Raw genomic sequence first — 20834 nt, 5'->3', positions numbered from 1 at the left:
GCATCCATGGAAATTTCGACCATTTTTTCGCTCATAGCTTCCTTTAATAATCAGTACTAAACGCAGTGCAGGTATAGACAGAATGTTATTTTCAGATTCACATTCGGATTCAACGATCGGTAATCTGTTTTTATTCGTACTATTTATTGTTTGTTTTTTATGGCAAAGCTCACCTTTTGCTAATTCAACGGAAACAAACTGTCGTGAACATTGTATTTATTGTAATGTGGGAGTATTTATGTATGTATGTATGTATGTATGTATGTATGTAAAATAACATTGTACCAGAGATGCACATTGAGAGCGTTTGTGCCAGAAACTTGGACCCGGGGTACTGTCATCCCTGGGCTTTGCTCGGTAATTTACCGAGACCAGATCCGAGGTCTTGTTACAAAACTAGTATGTCATCTACTCTGAATTGTTGTAAACGGTCCTCGATCGTTTTAATACAAGTAGTAAGTCATTTGATCAGTTCATTTAGTATATCAATACAACCACTTCTTTGCACGATTTTTATCAATTTGATGTCAAAAATGAAATGATAAGTTTCAGCTAGTGTGTAATTTCTTTTGACCGTGTATTGCTTTGAAGAGATATAATGACTAATTATTCAACTTTGTCTACATTTTCTTAGATTGACATCTTGTAACCAAAACCTTCCGATTTTGTTGGTCGACCCGAAAGATTGTTATTACGACCATCAGAACATTTTAATTGTACATGTACTTGATGTATGCTGTGTATATACATTGGTTTGGTAGTTCTCTTTTTGGAGGATGTGGTGGTCCTGAAAAGGACCGTTTGGTTTGTGTATACTGGGGCATACGATTTACTTGGAGCTGGTGTACTTTGTGACGGCTTTGGTACCCTCACTGACGGCGTGCTTGGCAAGCTCACCGGGCAGCAAGAGACGTACAGCAGTTTGGATTTCTCTGCTCGTGATGGTGGATCTCTTGTTGTATTGGGCAAGACGGGAAGCTTCAGCTGCAATACGTTCAAAGATATCGTTGACGAAGCTGTTCATGATAGACATGGCCTTGGAGGATATACCAGTGTCTGGGTGAACTTGTTTCATAACTTTGTAGATGTAGATACCATAGCTTTCCTTTCTACGTCTCTTTCTCTTCTTGTCACCACTTCGTACAGCTTTAGCCTGACCGGCTTTCTTGGCAGCTTTTCCACTTCCTTTGGGAGGCATGTTTGATTTTAATCGGATGAGACTTCAGTGTGTTGAGGCAATGCAAACGGTACACTTTTATAACCACAGGAATGCAAATGAGGGATTCTAAAGATGAATGAAGTGTGAGGCGGGAAAGAGAAAATTCAATAAGAATTATCACCTTGTATTTATGCGTTTAACTTTGCGCCAAAAACAACTCTTTGTCATTCATTAGGAATGCAATTTATCACCAGTTCGTTGTTGTGATTGGCCAAAAATTATCGGCTACCAGAATCCTCCTTCGGCTATAAATTTGGACAATTTGGTGTGAGGTTCAGTCATTTAACATCAGTAGACAGTACTCACGAAATACCAACAACTTCATAATGTCTGGACGTGGTAAAGCAGGTAAAGCTAAGGGCAAAGCAAAGAGCCGTTCCAGCCGTGCTGGTTTACAGTTCCCAGTCGGACGTGTGCACCGTTTCCTTCGCAAAGGCAACTATGCTAGTCGCGTTGGTGCAGGTGCTCCAGTCTACTTGGCTGCCGTTCTCGAATACTTGGCTGCTGAAATCCTAGAGTTGGCAGGAAATGCTGCCCGTGACAACAAGAAGACAAGAATCATTCCACGTCACTTGCAGTTGGCTGTCCGAAATGACGAAGAATTGAACAAACTGATGGGTGGTGTCACTATTGCCCAGGGTGGTGTATTGCCAAACATCCAGGCAGTACTTTTACCAAAGAAGACTCAATCCAAAAAGTAAATCGTATGCCCAGCATACACAAATCAAACGGTCCTTTTCAGGACCACCACATCCTCCAAAAAGAGAACTACCAAACCTTCAGTAAAGACACTTGGCATTTCTTGCCTCTTTTAGTTGCAGAGAAATACATTACACAATACACAACATAAGTTAGGGAGAAAAGAGGAAATAAAGAAGGGAAACAGTTTTATTTCAAACTTGCAAAACTAAGCGTGCGTATGCAAACTGACACATTGTTAGCAGATGCGAGCGAATTTAGACAGGGGACAACAAGAATGTACTTTTCTGTCATTTTGAGGCCAATGAATATATTATAGATAGTTGCTAAACTGCATTGAGGTATTGAGGGAGACCTCCATTGTCTTTGGGTCATGTTTGCACTAAGTACGGTATAGTAGAGGGGTTTGGGTGGGTGTGAAGTTTTTGCGACACTTTCCAAAATAATGACACATTTACAAACATACCATTTACAGAGATCTGATAATCAATGCCGTGAATATCCACCATTCACTTTCATTCGAAATACTTTTTTACATACAATACAATGTTCTCGTACATGTATTATAAGCTTAATACAACCTGTACATGGTAATATAATGTACGTGAAAGATCATTTGCCATTCGAGTATAAAGATTATTTATTTATTTATTTATTTATTTATCTAACTAACTTTGACAAAAAGTCAGGCAGTCCACACAGATGACTAACACCTGTAAACGTGGAACCCAAAACAAATATACATAGAAATGAAAGACAACCGACAAAAACTACACTTACAATACAAGATGAATGGAAACACCTAAAATCTGTATTTACAATAAATTTGACATAAATCCATTCCCTTCTCTAAGAAAGTGGAAAATGATGCTGATATGTGATGTGATCAATCCTATCATTGCCGATAGGTAATAGATGTAAAAGAAAAGATTGTATAGTTCAACCACCAAGGGCGCTGTTTCAATGAATACTACCATAGCATCCTTGAAAAAAACCCCAAATTCTTATATTGGACTGTTGCATTACTACATACTATGTATTACTTCCTTTCCCTCACTTAAGGTTTATCTATCTATCTATCTATCTATCTATCTATCTATCTATCTATCTATCTATCTATCTATCTATCTATCTATCTGTCTGTCTGTCTGTCTGTCTGTCTGTCTGTCTGTCTGTCTGTCTGTCTGTCTGTCTGTCTATCTATCTATCTATCAGTACAAAATAAGACATTGCCATCATAACACTAATCGATAGTTTTGTTGTTTGTAAGTACGATGATGTACGTTTATCCGAACGTGTGATCAAAGGTGTCCTTACACCATAGACGATTACGATTACACTGTGTCAATTGAAGATAATGAGAAACTGCTTCTGAGAGAATTTAATTATATTTTGTGTTTTAAGACTCTTTCAAATGTCTTAAACAAGATATTTTAGAGAAAGACGTCTCCAAAAGACGTTAATCCAAAGTTTTGTTGTAAAAAGAGGATCCTAGAACAGAAACAACGTTAACATTCTCTCTCTCTCCCCCCCCTCTCTCTCTCTCTCTCTCTCTCTCTCTCTCTCTCTCTCTCTCTCTCTCTCTCTCTCTCATTGGCTGAGGTAGAACAAATAGTATACCAATAACAAACAGCGTTTATTCCATTTTTTCATGAAATCTTAAAATCACAGCTTGGGATTCCAAGTGCGAATGAACGAGCTTGGTGAAGAGGTCTGAAAAAGAGCTGATATTCCAACTCGAACAATAGTGGTTATTTTCAAGTGTCAAAAGACGTTGTTCAGTATTACGTTCGCGTCAAGTCTATATTAACTATAGGGTAACACTTGAGAAATCATAACAACTTAGCCCCCCAAGTGAAAACAATATCTTACAATAATCATGTCTGGTCGTGGTAAAGGAGGTAAAGGTCTTGGAAAAGGAGGCGCCAAGCGTCATCGTAAAGTTCTTCGTGAAAAAAAGGTCGAATTTTCCATGGATGCTTCATGAAATCGTTGCAAAATCAGCATTCCTACAATGTGCTCACATCTGCTGACAATGTGACAGTTTGTATACACTATGCATGCTCGCTTGATACTTTTTTTTCTCTATACACTGTATTTTTTGTATCCATCCATACAAGTAAGATGGAGAACACCAGCAAGAAGTAACGTCATTTATATTCATAACATTATATTTTAAAGTATCCACGTCCCCATGCCATACAAGCAAGATTACACGTCCCCTATGGCTATGCACTAGAGAGATAGGGCTCAAATAACAATCGTGTTGGTTTCTGTGGTTACGGGTTAAGGCTTCGTGACACCACTAATGACTAGTCTCATGTGACTCGGGGGTTAAAGATGAGAATAGAGTAAGCCTCATGAACTTAGCTCATATCGTTTGCAGACATTGCAGTGCTATAAGATGACACTGTTCTACATGTGCCCCAAAGTTCACTGCAATTGGTTCTTGGGTTACGGGAAATTAGTTACACTACAAATTCTAGCAGGTGTACTTGTATAGTTGTGATAGCACTATGGCAACATTCAGAGTGTCACACTGCACACATACACACACATATTACATACATACATACATACATACATACATACATACATACATATATACATACATACACACACATACATACATACAAACAAACACAAACAAGCAGACAAACAAACAAACAAACAAACACAAGCACAAACACAAACACAAACACAAACACAAACACAAAGATTGTAATCTGAAAATCGATTGTATGGATATGGTTTACCAATATTCATGTGGATGAATTTTCACTTGAAGATGTAGCGAATACTGGTGTTGCACTGTGCTACAGCATTGTAACAGCCCAGCCAGCTATACATAAGTGGCGGTGTTACTTCACCTCCCAATAGTATCATATTTACCATGGGATTTACCATGTCACATTTGTAGTTGACCGCTTATAAAGGAAGTAAATAATTCAAAATCTCGATTGAGGACAATCCTTATGACAGGAAATACTACTATTTGGCTTGAAGTCACCACGTGCTCTTTTGACAAAACCGGACATCCCTGTTGAAAATTTGTGCTATTATAAAATCAAAACTTGCTCAAGCATACTTTCGCATTGTCGTTAAAGAGAAAAGATTTAAAAAAAAAGAAAAGAAAAAAAAGTTCACATTATACCCAACGTATATCAGACGGTCAAGTACCTACCCCTCTGTGAGTTGTTTTCGATTTCCGTTAACACGTTATAACTTGCGAATTCATATTGACGGTTCTATAAAAAATATATTTGATGATATAAAATGTGTTGATTTCATTCATTTTCATGACAAATATCAATGGGGCGTAGTACACACCTACATTAATAATTAATTAACATCATTTGCAAAACAATGTTAAAATTAAAACATTTGTATCATACAATAACAGACACATTTCCTTGACGTAATCAAACGTTGTCGATACGTTGTTTTCAACCGTTAGGTGTTTTTCATTCATACCCACCATATCCCAAAACGTGTCGGGTCATTGTTATTCTTGCGCAGAGGCGATATCATAGCCAATGAGGTCCATCCGAGGCGTGATAATTGCTAGTTGAAAACTTACCCCAATACCCTGCACAACGACGTGAAATACCGTCGTAGATGCAATTTTTGACGGCCTTTACGAAGGCCTGGTTATTAAAATCTAAGATTAGGAAACAATTCCTGTTCCGAGGACGAAGGGTGGGAAATACAGAAATTCGGGTGTTCAGTCTGTCCAACCAACCCAGCCAGGTATTGAGGTACCAAGTAATGCAATCTCACGGATGTGCAGTCGGATTAATGCATAATTTTGATGCCTAGAAAATATCAATTTTGTAATCATCTGATTCAATGAGATAGTAGTCAACTATGATTTGTACATATTGTTTTGATTTATATCGATCAGTTGTCTTTGAATAAAAAAATACATATTTGTACCAGATATTTACTGGAGTACACACATTGTTTGTTTACATGTTTGTGTTTTGATTATCGCACGATCAGATTCATAGCTGTTCTAACAATCAAGTTTATTTAATCATGTTTACACCAAAAGCTCTCTTCTAATTATTTCATGTGATTGTTTAATTAATTTTTTAGATATTGAGTATAATTCAGTCATTCCTAGAGGATGTTACTCGTTTTTCTACTTTATATATTGAACTAATGTATGATTTGAATCCAGTAATATGTTGTATAGTGTTTGAATACTAGTATTTGCATCTAACAATGAAACAGCGACCTAGAAGGAAAATGAAATTAAAAGAAAATGTGAATTTCTTCATTAAAGATAGACTCTTGGTGGACAGTCTATGGTTATTAAAGTCACCAAGAATACAATTGACTGTATTAATAGGTAAATTAATAAACCAATCCTTATATTATACTGAATTTCAAAATAAAGCAACAAATTATTCAGGCTCAAAATAAATTATAATGGTCTTCTCCGGTGTCTTTACAAAATCAACAGCTAAGGCTTTGAAACTATTCACAGAAAGTCCTAGAATTTGTTTTGTTTTTGTGAACATGAAATAATGAAATGATCAACTTGAAATTACTATTGCTGATAGTTTGTTCTTGAGATCATGCCGGATTCATGGCTGTATTAGTGAGGATTATGCATTAATAGCTAGCTAGTATGAGACTGTGGGATACTCGTACGTCATAACTTTTCAGGTAGGCCGATTAGGGTGCTCCATTTTTTACGAACTTAGTATCGTAATAGTATAAAAAACGTCTAATACTCGTCAGTATAATTACTCCGAGCTCGTAGTAATACAAAGATCAATTGTTGTGGGTGCTCTTCTTACTCCTTTCCACAAAGGGGAGAGATGATGAAGACGCTCCCGGCCGTATGTTTTACAGTGTTTGTAATACAGGTGATTGGGTAGAAGAAATAGACTACCAATAAACTATTACATTTTGTTATTTCAAAAATCTTAAATTCACAGCTCTAAGTGTGAATAAATAAGCTTGGTAACGTTACTACTCTTTGTTTTAAAAAGAGCAGGAATACCATCTCAGACAATAGTGGTTATTTGCAAGTGTGAAAAGAAGCTGTTCGGTATTACGTTCGCGACAACTCTATATAAAGTATGGAGTAATGCTTCAAAAACCATAACAACTTAGCTTCCCAAGTGAAAACAATATCTTACAATAATCATGTCTGGTCGTGGTAAAGGAGGTAAAGGTCTAGGAAAAGGAGGCGCCAAGCGTCATCGTAAAGTTCTTCGTGATAACATCCAGGGTATCACCAAACCAGCTATCCGTCGTTTGGCCCGCCGTGGTGGTGTCAAACGTATCTCAGGTCTCATCTACGAAGAAACTCGTGGTGTACTGAAGGTATTCTTGGAGAACGTCATCCGTGATGCCGTCACCTACACCGAGCACGCCAAGAGAAAGACCGTCACCGCCATGGATGTCGTCTATGCTCTGAAACGCCAAGGTCGTACTTTGTACGGATTTGGTGGTTAGATCCAACTACATATACAAAAAACCAAACCAAACGGCCCTTTTCAGGGCCACCACATCCTCCAAAAAGAGAACTACCGAACCTAGCATAACTAACTATAAACATGTGTGTATGTGTACATTTGTTCCTCTGAGTTGAAGCTCCGTTTTACCATACTAACAACAATGTCCACCAGTGCTCTTTCTATCTAAAAAAATCCCCTAAATCGTCAAATTTCTATAAAATGAGATGATGGGTCGTCTTTAATTACTCTAAGATAACATTGATAAGTCAAAACTAATACGGGAGTTTGGGTAACCCTGGCCATGTTTTTGTTTCATTTTTTTGGTGCAGATTTCTAAAATTGGAACAATAGAAACTATTTTATTACATGCAGTTCAATGATGTTTCATCTACAATCGATTGTAATTTATGCACGGCACCTACCGATTATTGCAATGAAAATTAATTAAGCTTCACAAATGAGAATAAACTGAATGTTCATTTAGGCACAGTCCTCAGGTATAGGTGACAATTACAATCGACAAGTACGTTGTGTATGCTAGGAATGAAATCAGAAAAACAAATAAATAGTATCGTCTCAACTGAATGTGTCATATAAAGTTTGATAATATAGCTTGTACTTTTAATGTCTCATTTGCATAATTAATTATTTCAGTATTTAGGCTATATCTTAAGAATGCACTCTTCTAATTGAATATCAATTGGTACATACTTCAAACATAACTAATCGCATATGTTCCGAAAAACTTCCCACAATTATGATGTGTAGGAACGAAGATCTAAAGACTTTACCCTGAGGGAAGGAATACAGTCTAAATCTAGTAGATACTGTAAAAGAGAAAACCTCAATTCATATCTTTTCTTTCGTGTTAGTAAAATCGATTTAGGAATTGTTTGTAGGAATGCTGATTTTGCAACGATTTCATGAAGCATCCATAGAAATTTCGACCATTTTTTCGCTCAGCGCTTCCTTTAATAATCAGTACAAAATACAGTGCAGGTATGGACAGAATGTTATTTTCAGATTCACACTCGGATCCAACGATCAGTAATCTATATTTATTCGTACTATTTATTTGTTTTTTTTTATGGCAAAGCTCACCTTTTGCTAATTCAACGGAAACAAACTGTCGTGAACATTGTATTTATTGTAATGTGGGAGTATGTATGTATGTATGTATGTATGTATGTATGTATGTATGTATGTATGTATGTATGTATGTATATGTGTATGTATGTATGTATGTATGTATGTATGTATGTATGTATGTATGTATGTATGTAAAATAACATTGTACCAGAGATGCACATTGAGAGCGTTTGTGCCAGAAACTTGGACCCGGGGTACTGTCATCCCTGGGCTTTGCTCGGTAATTTACCGAGACCAGATCCGAGGTCTTGTTACAAAACTAGTATGTCATCTACTCTGAATTGTTGTAAACGGTCCTCGATCGTTTTAATACAAGTAGTAAGTCATTTGATCAGTTCATTTAGTATATCAATACAACCACTTCTTTGCACGATTTTTATCAATTTGATGTCAAAAATGAAATGATAAGTTTTAGCTAGTGTAATTTCTTTTGACCGTGTATTGTTTTGAAGAGATATAATGAGTAATTATTCAACTTTGTCTACATTTTCTTAGATTGACATCTTGTAACCAAAACCTACCGATTTTGTTGGTCGACCCGAAAGATTGTTATTACGACCATCAGAACATTTTAATTGTACATGTACTTGATGTATGCTGTGTATATACATTGGTTTAAAAAAGGGAAACAGTTTTATTTCAAACTTGCAAAACTAATCGTGCGTATGCAAACTGACACATTGTTAGCAGATGCGAGCGAATTTAGACAGGGGACAACAAGAATGTACTTTTCTGTCATTTTGAGGCCAATGAATATATTATAGATAGTTGCTAAACTGCATTGAGGTATAAAGGGAGACCTCCATTGTCTTTGGGTCATGTTTGCACCCAGTACAGTATAGTAGAGGGGTTTGGGTGGGTGTGACACATTTACAAAACATATCGTTTACAGAGATCTGATAATCAATGCCGTGAATATCCACCATTCACTTTCATTCTAAATACATTTTTACATACAATACAATGTTCTCGTACATGTATTATTGCAACCTGTACATGGTAATATAATGAACGTGAAATATTATTTGCCATTCTAGTATAAAGGTAATTTATTTATTTATTCATTTATTTAACTTTGACAAAAAGCCAGGCAGTCCACACAGATGACGAACACCTGTAAACGTGGAACCCAAAACAAATATACATAGAAATAAACGCCAACCGGCAAAAACTACACTTACAATACAAAATGAATGGAAACACCTAAAATGACATTAAAGTACACTTTGTACAATAACAAACTGACACTCAGGTACAGGGATTTCCATGATCAAACTTGTTGACGCGTAGCTCATGGTAATGGTTTGCAATCTGAGTATTAAATATTTCAAACGACATGTTTGTATTTACAACAAATTTGACATGAATCAATTCCCTTCTCTAAGAAAGTGGAAAACGATGCTCCTATCATTGCCGATAGGTAATATATGAAAAACAAAAGATTGTATAGTTCAGTCACCAGGGGCGCTGTTTCAACCCACAAGTCGGGAAAATGATACATGAATACTACCATAGCATCCTTGAAAAAAACAATTCTGATATTGGACTGTTGCATTACTACATACTATGTATTACTTCCTTTCCTTCACTTAAGGCTTATCTATCTATTTATCTGTCTGTCTGTCTGTCTGTCTGTCTGTCTGTCTATCTATCTATCTATCTATCTATTAGTACAAAATAAGACATTGCCATCATAATACTGATCGATAGTTTCGTTGTTTGTAAGTACTCGTACGATGACGTACGTTTAATAGCCGAACGTGTGATCAATGGTGTCCTTACACCCATAGCCGTTTACGATTACACTGTTGTTGCCAATTGAAGATAATGAGAAACTGCTTCTGAGAGAATTTAATTATAGTTTGTGCTCTTTCAAATGTCTTAAACAAGATATTTTTGAGAAACACGTCTTCAAAAGACGTTAATCCAAAGTTTTGTTGTAAAAAGAGGATCCTAGAACAGAAACAATGTTAACATTCCCTCTCTCATTTGCTGAGGTAGAACAAATAGTATAACAATAACAAACAACAATTATTCCATTGTTTCATGAAATCTTAAAATCACAGCTTGGGATTCCAAGTGCGAATGAACGAGCTTGGTGAAGACATCTGAAACAGAGCTGGAATTCCAACTCGAACAATAGTGGTTATTTGCAAGTGTCAAAAGATATTGTTCAGTATTACGTTCGTGTCAAGTCTATATAAACTTGAGAAACCATAACAACTTAGCTCCCCAAGTGAAAACAATATCTTACAATAATCATGTCTGGTCGTGGTAAAGGAGGTAAAGGTCTAGGAAAAGGAGGCGCCAAGCGTCATCGTAAAGTTCTTCGTGATAACATCCAGGGTATCACCAAACCAGCTATCCGTCGTTTGGCCCGTCGTGGTGGTGTCAAACGTATCTCTGGTCTCATCTACGAAGAAACCCGTGGTGTACTGAAGGTGTTCTTGGAGAATGTCATCCGTGATGCCGTCACATACACCGAGCACGCCAAGAGAAAGACCGTCACCGCCATGGATGTCGTCTATGCTCTGAAACGCCAAGGCCGTACTTTGTACGGATTTGGTGGTTAGATCCTACTACATACAAAAACCCAAACCAAACGGTCCTTTTCAGGGCCACTACATCCTCCAAAAAGAGAACTACCAAACCAATGTTTATACACAGCATACATCAAATCTGTCTATACCTGCACTGCATTTTGTACTGATTATTAAAAGAAGCTCTGAGCGAAAAAATGGTCGAATTTTCCATGGATGCTTCATGAAATCGTTGCAAAATCAGCATTCCTACAATGTGCTCACATCTGCTGACAATGTGACAGTTTGTATACACTATGCATGCTCGCTTGATACTTTTTTTCTCTTTACACTATTTTTGTATCCATCCATACAAGTAAGATGGAGAACGCCAGCAAGAAGTAACGTCATTTATATTCATAACATTATATTTTAAAGTATCCACGTCCCCATGCCATACAAGCAAGATTATACGTCCCATATGGCTATGCACTAGAGAGATAGGGCTCAAATAACAATCGTGTTGGTTTCTGTGGTTACGCGTTAAGGCTTCGTGACACCACTAATGACTGTAGTCTCATCTGACTTGGAGGTTAAAGATGAGAATAGAGTAAGCCTCATGAACTTAGCTCATATCGTCTGCAGTGCTATAAGATGACACTGTTCTACATGTGCCCCAAAGTTCACTGCAATTGGTTCTTGTGTTACGGGAAATTAGTTACACTACAAATTCTAGCAGGCGTACTTGTATAGTTGTGATAGCACTGTGGCAACATTCAGAGTGTCACACTGCATAATGGAACATTCAGTTTGCATAGAATCACAAACACAAACACAAACACACACAAACAAACAAACACAAACACATACATACATTCACTTGAAGATGGAGCGAATACTGGTGTTGCACGGTGCTACAGCACTGTAACAGCCCAGCCAGCTATACATAAGTGGCGGTGTTACTTCACCTCCCAATAGTATCATATTTACCATGGGATTTACCATGTCACATTTGTAGTTGACCGCGTATAAAGGAAGTAAATAATTCAAAATCTCGATTGAGGACAATGCTTATGACAGGAAATACTACTATTTGGCTTGAAGTCACCACGTGCTCTTTTGACAAAACCGGACATCCCTATTGAAAATTTGTGCTATTATAAAATCAAAACTTGCTCGAGCATACTTTCGCATTGTCGTTAAAGAGAAAAGATTTAAAAAAAAAAAAAAAGTTCACATTATACCCAACGTATATCAGACGGTCGAGTACCTACCCCTCTGTGAGTTGTTTTCGATTTCCGTTAACACGTTATAACTTGCGAATTCATATTGACGGTTCTATAAAAAATATATTTGATGATATAAAATGTGTTGATTTCATTCATTTTCATGACAAATATCAATGGGGCGTAGTACACACCTACATTAATAATTAATTAACATCATTTGCAAAACAATGTTAAAATTAAAACATTTGTATCATACAATAACAGACACATTTCGTTGACGTAATCAAACGTTGCCGATACGTTGTTTTCAACCGTTAGGTGTTTTTCATTCATACCCAACATATTCCAAACGTGTCAGTTCATTGTTATTCTTGCGCAGAGGCGATATCATAGCCAATGAGGTCCATCCGAGGCGTGATAATTGCTAGTTGAAAACTTACCCCAATACCCTGCACAACGACGTGAAATACCGTCGTAGATGCAATTTTTGACGGCCTTTACGAAGGCCTGGTTATTAAAATCTAAGATTAGGAAAGGAGGGGTGGGAAATACAGAAATTCGGGTGTTCCGTCTGTCCAACCAACCCAGCCAGATATTGAGGTACCTAGTAATGCAATCTCACGGATGTGTAGTCGGTTTAATGCATAATTTTGATGCCTAGAAAATGTCATCAATTTTGTAATCATCTGATTCAATGAGATAGTAGTCAACTATGATTTGTACATATTGTTTTGATTTATATCAATCAGTTGTCTTTGAATAAAAAAATACATATTTGTACCAGATATTTACTGGAGTACACACATTGTTTGTTTACATGTTTGTGTTTTGATTAATGCACGATCAGATTCATAGCTGTTGTAAGAATAAAGTTTATTTAATCATGTTTACACCAAAAGCTCTCTTCTAACTATTTCATGTGATTGTTTAATTAATTTTTTAGATATTGAGAATAATTCAGTCATTCCTAGAGGATTTTACTCGTTTTTCTACTTTATATATTGAACTAATGTATGATTTGAATCCAGTAATATGTTGTATAGTGTTTGAATACTAGTATTTGCATCTAACAATGAAACAGCGACCTAGAAGGAAAATGAAATTAAAAGAAAATGTGAATTTCTTCATTAAAGATAGACTCTTGGTGGACAGTCTATGGTTATTAAAGTCACCAAGAATACAATTGACTGTATTAATAGGTAAATTAATAAACCAATCCTTATATTATACTGAATTTCAAAATAAAGCAACAAATTATTCAGGCTCAAAATAAATTATAATGGTCTTCTCCGGTGTCTTTACAAAATCAACAGCTAAGGCTTTGAAACTATTCACAGAAAGTCCTAGAATTTGTTTTGTTTTTGTGAACATGAAATAATGAAATGATCAACTTGAAATTACTATTGCTGATAGTTTGTTCTTGAGATCATGCCGGATTCATGGCTAATACAGCCTGTATTAGTGAGGATTATGCACTAATAGCTAGTATGAGGCTGTGGGATACTCGTACGTCATAACGACGATTAGGGTGCTCCATTTTTTACGAACTTAGTATCGTAATAGTATAAAAAACGTCTAATACTCGTCAGTATAATTACTCCAAACTCGTAGTAATACAAAGATCAACTGTTGTGGGCGCTCTTCTTACTCCTTTCCACAAAGGGGAGGGATGATGAAGACGCTCCCGGCCGTATATTTTACAGTGTTTGTAATACAGGTGATTGGGTAGAAGAAAACTATTACATTTTGTTATTTCATAAAATCTTAAATTCATAGCTCTAAGTGTGAATAAATAAGCTTGGTAACGTTACTACTCTTTGTTTTAAAAAGAGCTGGAATACCAACTCAAGACAATAGTGGTTATTTGCAAGTGTGAAAAGAAGCTGTTTGGTATTACGTTCGCGACAACTCTATATAAAGTATGGGGTAATGCTTCAAAAAACCACAACAACTTAGCTCCCCAAGTGAAAACAATATCTTACAATAATCATGTCTGGTCGTGGTAAAGGAGGAAAGGGTCTAGGAAAAGGAGGCGCCAAGCGTCATCGTAAAGTTCTACGTGATAACATCCAGGGTATCACCAAACCAGCTATCCGTCGTTTGGCCCGCCGTGGTGGTGTCAAACGTATCTCAGGTCTCATCTACGAAGAAACTCGTGGTGTACTGAAGGTGTTCTTGGAGAATGTCATCCGTGATGCCGTCACCTACACCGAGCACGCCAAGAGAAAGACCGTCACCGCCATGGATGTCGTCTATGCTCTGAAACGCCAAGGCCGTACTTTGTACGGATTTGGTGGTTAGATCCAACTACAAAAACCCAAACCAAACGGCCCTTTTCAGGGCCACCACATCCTCCAAAAAGAGAACTACCGAACCTAGCATAACTATAAACTATAAACATATGTGTATGTGTACATTTGTTCCTCTGAGTTGAAGCTGCCGTTTTACCATACTAACAACAATGTCCACCAGTGCTCTTTCTATCTAAAAAAATCCCCTAAATCGTCAAATTTCTATAAAATGAGATGGTGGGTCGTCTTTAATTACTCTGTAAGATAACATTGATAAGTCATAACTAATACGGGAGCTTGGGTAACCCTGGCCATTTTTTGTTTCTTTTTTTTTTTTGGTGCAGATTTCTAAAATTGGAACAATAGAAACTATTTTATTACATGCAGTTCAATGATGTTGCATCTACAATCGGTTGTAATTTATGCACGGCACCTACCGATTATTGCAATGAAAATTAATTAAGCTTCACAAATGAGAATAAACTGAATGTTCATTTAGGCACAGCCCTCAGGTATAGGTGACAATTACATTCGACAAGTACGTTGTGTATGCTAGGAATGAAATCAGAAAAACAAATAAGTAGTATCGTCTCAACTGAATGCCTGGCCTGTTTGCATACAATCTACCCTTCATCAGATCTCGACAATATTACGCCATCTCCCCTAAATCATCGATATCCATGGTTACACTTTGAATGACTGCTCGAGGGCCACATTTCACGGTATGTTCATCTCACTGTAACTCTCAATGAACCATTTGCATAATTAGTGTAAATCTCAAGAATGCACTCTTCAATTTCGATATAATTTGGTACATATATTGATTAAGGGTATGTGTCATATAAAGTTTGATAATATAGCTTGTACTTTTAATGTCTCATTTGCATAATTAATTATTTCAGTATTTAGGCTATATCTTAAGAATGCACTCTTCTAATTGAATATCATTTGGTACATACTTCAAACATAACTAATCGCATATGTTTCGAAAAACTTGCCACAATTATGATGTGTAGGAACGAAGATCTAAAGACTTTACCCTGAGGGAAGGAATACAGTCTAAATCTAGTAGATACTGTAAAAGAGAAAACCTCAATTCATATCTTTTCTTTCGTGCTAGTAAAATCGATTTAGGAATTGTTTGTAGGAATGCCGATTTTGCAACGATTTCATGAAGCATCCATAGAAATTTCGACCATTTTTTCGCTCAGCGCTTCCTTTAATAATCAGTACAAAATACAGTGCAGGTATAGACAGAATGTTATTTTCAGATTCACACTCGGATCCAACGATCAGTAATCTATATTTATTCGTACTATTTGTTTGTTTGTTTTTTATGGCAAAGCTCACCTTTTGCTAATTCAACGGAAACAAACTGTCGTGAACATTGTATTTATCGTAATGTGGGAGTATGTATGTATGTATGTATGTATGTATGTATGTATGTATGTATGTATGTAAAATAACATTGTACCAGAGATGCACATTGAGAGCGTTTGTGCCAGAAACTTGGACCCGAGGTACTGTCATCCCTGGGCTTTGCTCGGTAATTTACCGAGACCAGATCCGAGGTCTTGTTACAAAACTACTCTGAATTGTTGTAAACGGTCCTTGATCGTTTTAATACAAGTAGTAAGTCATTTGATCAGTTCATTTAGTATATCAATACAACCACTTCTTTGCACGATTTTTATTAATTTGATGTCAAAAATGAAATGATAAGTTGTAGCTCGTGTAATTTCTTTTGACCGTGTATTGCTTTGAAGAGATATAATGACTAATTATTCAAGTTTGTCCACATTTTCTTAGATTGACATCTTGTAACCAAAACCTTCCGATTTTGTTGGTCGACCCGAAATATTGTTATAACGATTATCAGAACATTTTAATTGTACATGTACTTGATGTATGCTGTGTATATACATTGGTTTGGTAGTTCTCTTTTTGGAGGATGTGGTGGTCCTGAAAAGGACCGTTTGGTTTGTGTATACTGGGGCATACGATTTACTTGGAGCTGGTGTACTTTGTGACGGCTTTGGTACCCTCACTGACGGCGTGCTTGGCAAGCTCACCGGGCAGCAAGAGACGTACTGCAGTTTGGATCTCTCTGCTAGTGATGGTGGATCTCTTGTTGTATTGGGCAAGACGGGAAGCTTCAGCTGCAATACGTTCAAAGATATCGTTGACGAAGCTGTTCATGATAGACATGGCTTTGGATGATATACCAGTGTCTGGGTGAACTTGTTTCATAACTTTGTAGATGTAGATACCATAGCTTTCCTTTCTACGTCTCTTTCTCTTCTTGTCACCACTTCGTACAGCTTTAGCCTGACCGGCTTTCTTGGCAGCTTTTCCACTTCCTTTGGGAGGCATGTTTGATTTTAATCGGATGATGAGTTCAGTGTGTTGTGGCAATGCAAACGGTACACTTTTATAACCACAGGAATGCAAATGAGGAATTCTAAAGATGAATGAAGTGTGAGGCGGGAAAGAGAAAATTCAATGCAAATTATCACCTTGTATTTATGCGTTTAACTTTGCGCCAAAAACAACCCTTTGTCATTCCTTAGGAATGCAATTTATCACCAGTTCGTTGTTGTGATTGGCCAAAAATTATCGGCTACCAGAATCCTCCTTCGGCTATAAATTTGGACAATTTGGTGTGAGGTTCAGTCATTTAACATCAGTAGACAGTACTCACGAAAAACCAACAACTTCATAATGTCTGGACGTGGTAAAGCAGGTAAAGCTAAGGGTAAAGCAAAGAGCCGTTCCAGCCGTGCTGGTTTACAGTTCCCAGTCGGACGTGTGCACCGTTTCCTTCGCAAAGGCAACTATGCTAAACGCGTTGGTGCAGGTGCTCCAGTCTACTTGGCTGCCGTTCTCGAATACTTGGCTGCAGAAATCCTAGAGTTGGCAGGAAATGCTGCCCGTGACAACAAGAAGACAAGAATCATTCCACGTCACTTGCAGTTGGCTGTCCGAAATGACGAAGAATTGAACAAACTGATGGGTGGTGTTACCATTGCCCAAGGTGGTGTATTGCCAAACATCCAGGCAGTACTTTTACCAAAGAAGACTCAATCCAAAAAGTAAATCGTATGCCCAGCATACACAAGCCAAACGGTCCTTTTCAGGACCACCACATCCTCCAAAAAGAGAACTACCAAACCTTCAGTAAAGACACCTTGACATTTCTTGCCTCTTTTAGTTGCAGAGAAATACATTACACAATACACAACATAAGTTAGGGAGAAAAGAGGAAATAAAGAAGGGAAACAGTTTTATTTCAAACTTAGCGTGCGTATGCAAACTGACACATTGTTAGCAGATGCGAGCGAATTTAGACAGGGGACAACAAGAATGTACTTTTCTGTCATTTTGAGGCCAATGAATATATTATAGATAGTTGCTAAACTGCATTGAGGTATAAAGGGAGACCTCGTCTTTGGGTCATGTTTCCACTAAGTACAGTATAGTAGAGGGGTTTGGGTGGGTGTGAAGTTTTTGCGACACTTTCCAAAATAATGACACATTTACAAACATACCGTTTACAGAGATCTGATAATCAATGCCGTGAATATCCACCATTCACTTTCATTCGAAATACTTTTTTACATACAATACAATGTTCTCGTACATGTATTATAAGCTTAATACAACCTGTACATGGTAATATAATGTACGTGAAAGATCATTTGCCATTCGAGTATAAAGATTATTTATTTATTTATTTATTTATTTATTTATTTATTTATCTAACTTTGACAAAAAGTCAGGCAGTCCACACAGATGACTAACACCTGTAAATGTGGACCCCAAAACAAATATACATAGAAATGAAAGACAACCGACAAAAACTACACTTACAATACAAGATGAATGGAAACACATAAAATCTGTATTTACAATAAATTTGACATAAATCCATTCCCTTCTCTAAGAAAGTGGAAAATGATGCTGATATGTGATGTGATCAATCCTATGATTGCCGATAGGTAATAGATGTAAAACAAAAGATTGTATAGTTCAACCACCAGGGACGCTGTTTCAATGAATAGTACCATAGCATCCTTGAAAAAAAAACAATTCTTATATTGGACTGTTGCATTACTACATACTATGTATTACTTCCTTTCCTTCACTTAAGGTTTATCTATCTATCTATCTATCTATCTATCTGTCTGTCTGTCTGTCTGTCTGTCTATCTATCTATCTATCTATCAGTACAAAATAAGACATTGCCATCATAATACTAATCGATAGTTTGTTGTTTGTAAGTACGATGATGTACGTTTATCCGAACGTGTGATCAAAGGTGTCCTTACACCATAGCCGTTTACGATTACACTGTTGTTGTCAATTGAAGATAATGCGAAACTGCTTCTGAGAGAATTTAATTATATTTTGTGTTTTAAGACTCTTTCAAATGTCTTAAGCAAGATATTTTAGAGAAAGACGTCTTCAAAAGACGTTAATCCAAAGTTTTGTTGTAAAAAGAGGATCCTAGAACAGAAACAACGTTAACATTCTCTCTCTCTCTCTGTCTCTCTCTCTCTCTGTCCGTCTCTCTCTCTCTCTCTCTCTCTCTCTCTCTCTCTGTCTCTGTCTCTCTCTGTCTCTGTCTCTGTCTGTCTGTCTGTCTGTCTCTCTCTCTCTCTCTCTGTCTCTCTCTCTCTCTCTCTCTCTGTCTCTCTCTCTCTGTCTCTCTCTGTCTGTCTCTGTCTCTCTCTCTCTCTTCTCTCTCTCTCTCTCTCATTGGCTGAGGTAGAACAAATAGTATAACAATAACAAACAACGATTATTCCATTGTTTCATGAAATCTTAAAATCACAGCTTGAGATTCCAAGTGCGAATGAACGAGCTTGGTGAAGAGTTCTGAAAAAGAGCTGGAATTCCAACTCAAACAATAGTGGTTATTTGCAAGTATCAAAAGACGTTGTTCAGTATTACGTTCGCGTCAAGTCTGTATAAACTATGGGGTAACGCTTGAGAAACCATAACAACTTAGCTCCCCAAGTGAAAACAATATCTTACAATAATCATGTCTGGTCGTGGTAAAGGAGGTAAAGGTCTTGGAAAAGGAGGCGCCAAGCGTCATCGTAAAGTTCTTCGTGATAACATCCAGGGTATCACCAAGCCCGCTATCCGTCGTTTGGCCCGTCGTGGTGGTGTCAAACGTATCTCAGGTCTCATCTACGAAGAAACTCGTGGTGTACTGAAGGTATTCTTGGAGAACGTCATCCGTGATGCCGTCACCTACACCGAGCATGCCAAGAGAAAGACCGTCACCGCCATGGATGTCGTCTATGCTCTGAAACGCCAAGGCCGTACTTTGTACGGATTTGGTGGTTAGATCCAACTACAAAAACCCAAACCAAACGGCCCTTTTCAGGGCCACCACATCCTCCAAAAAGAGAACTATCGCATAACTAACTATAAACGTATGTGTGTATGTGTGTACATTAAAGTTTGATAATATAGCTTGTACTTTTAATGTCTCATTTGCAGAATTAAATATTTCAGTATTTACTCTTGTTATTTTTGGTACATACTTCAAACATAACTAATCGCTTACGTTCAGGAATTATTTGTAGGAATGCTGATTTTGCAACGATTTCATGAAGCATCCATGGAAATTTCGACCATTTGTTCGCTCAGAGGTTCTTTTAATAATCAGTACAAAATGCAGTGCAGGTATAGACAGAATGTGATGTTCAGATTCGTATTCGGATCCTATGATCAGTAATCTATTTTTATTCGTATTATTTATTGTCTTTTTTTTATGGCAAAGCTCACCTTTTGCCAATTCAACGGAAACAAACTGTCGTGAACATTGTATTTATTGTAATATGGGAGTAAGTATGTACTTAGTCTAGCTGCTACTGTCTATTGATATTAGACGATGGAAAGTCGCATTGAACCAGAGATGCACATTGAGAGCGTTTGTGTCCGAAACTCGGACCCGAGGTACTGTCATCTCATCCTCCTCACCATTTTTTAATTTCAGGCTTTACGCTGATGACTCAAATTTATTCCATTCTTTCGAACCCATACATAATAACGTATCACTTAGTCAAGCAGAACTCGAATTTATAAATGTGAATAAATGGTGTAACGCTAACAAATTGGCCATAGATGCTAGCAAAACCGAGTATATGGTGATTAAGAGTAAACAAAGTAAACATTCAGTCACTGGTTCAATTACTCTAGATGATACGCTTTTAAAGGAGGTTGACTATACATCTTTCATT

General features: G+C 37.1%; 6 protein-coding genes, 2 non-coding genes and 2 pseudogenes across 8 annotated transcripts; 8 read left to right on the top strand and 2 right to left on the bottom strand.

Moving 5' to 3' along the window:
• Positions 1–829: 829 nt before the first annotated feature.
• Positions 830–1198, bottom strand: LOC144437247 (histone H2B, gonadal pseudogene; annotated as a pseudogene).
• A 347-nt stretch (positions 1199–1545) lies between these two features.
• LOC144437208 (histone H2A-like) lies at positions 1546–1920 on the top strand. Its single transcript, XM_078126102.1, has one exon. The coding sequence runs from the start codon at positions 1546–1548 to the stop codon at positions 1918–1920; it is 375 nt and encodes a 124-aa protein (XP_077982228.1).
• A 3505-nt stretch (positions 1921–5425) lies between these two features.
• LOC144438350 (U4 spliceosomal RNA) lies at positions 5426–5564 on the top strand. The gene has a single exon (XR_013481047.1). It is a non-coding gene; the product is annotated as a U4 spliceosomal RNA (small nuclear RNA).
• A 1514-nt stretch (positions 5565–7078) lies between these two features.
• On the top strand, positions 7079–7390 carry LOC144437775 (histone H4). The gene has a single exon (XM_078126796.1). The coding sequence runs from the start codon at positions 7079–7081 to the stop codon at positions 7388–7390; it is 312 nt and encodes a 103-aa protein (XP_077982922.1).
• Positions 7391–10802: 3412 nt separating this feature from the next.
• LOC144437774 (histone H4) lies at positions 10803–11114 on the top strand. The gene has a single exon (XM_078126795.1). It carries the CDS (start codon positions 10803–10805, stop codon positions 11112–11114), a length of 312 nt encoding a protein of 103 aa, XP_077982921.1.
• A 1542-nt stretch (positions 11115–12656) lies between these two features.
• On the top strand, positions 12657–12795 carry LOC144438348 (U4 spliceosomal RNA). Its single transcript, XR_013481046.1, has one exon. It is a non-coding gene; the product is annotated as a U4 spliceosomal RNA (small nuclear RNA).
• Positions 12796–14278: 1483 nt separating this feature from the next.
• On the top strand, positions 14279–14590 carry LOC144438229 (histone H4). The gene has a single exon (XM_078127271.1). The coding sequence runs from the start codon at positions 14279–14281 to the stop codon at positions 14588–14590; it is 312 nt and encodes a 103-aa protein (XP_077983397.1).
• A 1994-nt stretch (positions 14591–16584) lies between these two features.
• Positions 16585–16953, bottom strand: LOC144437248 (histone H2B, gonadal pseudogene; annotated as a pseudogene).
• Positions 16954–17301: 348 nt separating this feature from the next.
• Positions 17302–17676, top strand: LOC144438228 (histone H2A-like). The gene has a single exon (XM_078127270.1). The coding sequence runs from the start codon at positions 17302–17304 to the stop codon at positions 17674–17676; it is 375 nt and encodes a 124-aa protein (XP_077983396.1).
• Positions 17677–19624: 1948 nt separating this feature from the next.
• Positions 19625–19936, top strand: LOC144438230 (histone H4). The gene has a single exon (XM_078127273.1). The coding sequence runs from the start codon at positions 19625–19627 to the stop codon at positions 19934–19936; it is 312 nt and encodes a 103-aa protein (XP_077983399.1).
• Positions 19937–20834: the final 898 nt, after the last annotated feature.

This window comes from Glandiceps talaboti, chromosome 7 (assembly GCF_964340395.1).
Source record: "Glandiceps talaboti chromosome 7, keGlaTala1.1, whole genome shotgun sequence".
NCBI lineage: Eukaryota > Metazoa > Hemichordata > Enteropneusta > Spengelidae > Glandiceps > Glandiceps talaboti.
This window is presented reverse-complemented; position numbering and strand designations above follow the sequence as displayed.

Excerpts from the sequence above, each read along its gene's own strand:
- LOC144437208 (XM_078126102.1), top strand. The coding sequence starts at position 1,546 with ATGTCTGGACGTGGTAAAGCAGGTAAAGCTAAGGGCAAAGCAAAGAGC.
- LOC144437775 (XM_078126796.1), top strand. The coding sequence starts at position 7,079 with ATGTCTGGTCGTGGTAAAGGAGGTAAAGGTCTAGGAAAAGGAGGCGCC.
- LOC144437774 (XM_078126795.1), top strand. The coding sequence starts at position 10,803 with ATGTCTGGTCGTGGTAAAGGAGGTAAAGGTCTAGGAAAAGGAGGCGCC.
- LOC144438229 (XM_078127271.1), top strand. The coding sequence starts at position 14,279 with ATGTCTGGTCGTGGTAAAGGAGGAAAGGGTCTAGGAAAAGGAGGCGCC.
- LOC144438228 (XM_078127270.1), top strand. The coding sequence starts at position 17,302 with ATGTCTGGACGTGGTAAAGCAGGTAAAGCTAAGGGTAAAGCAAAGAGC.
- LOC144438230 (XM_078127273.1), top strand. The coding sequence starts at position 19,625 with ATGTCTGGTCGTGGTAAAGGAGGTAAAGGTCTTGGAAAAGGAGGCGCC.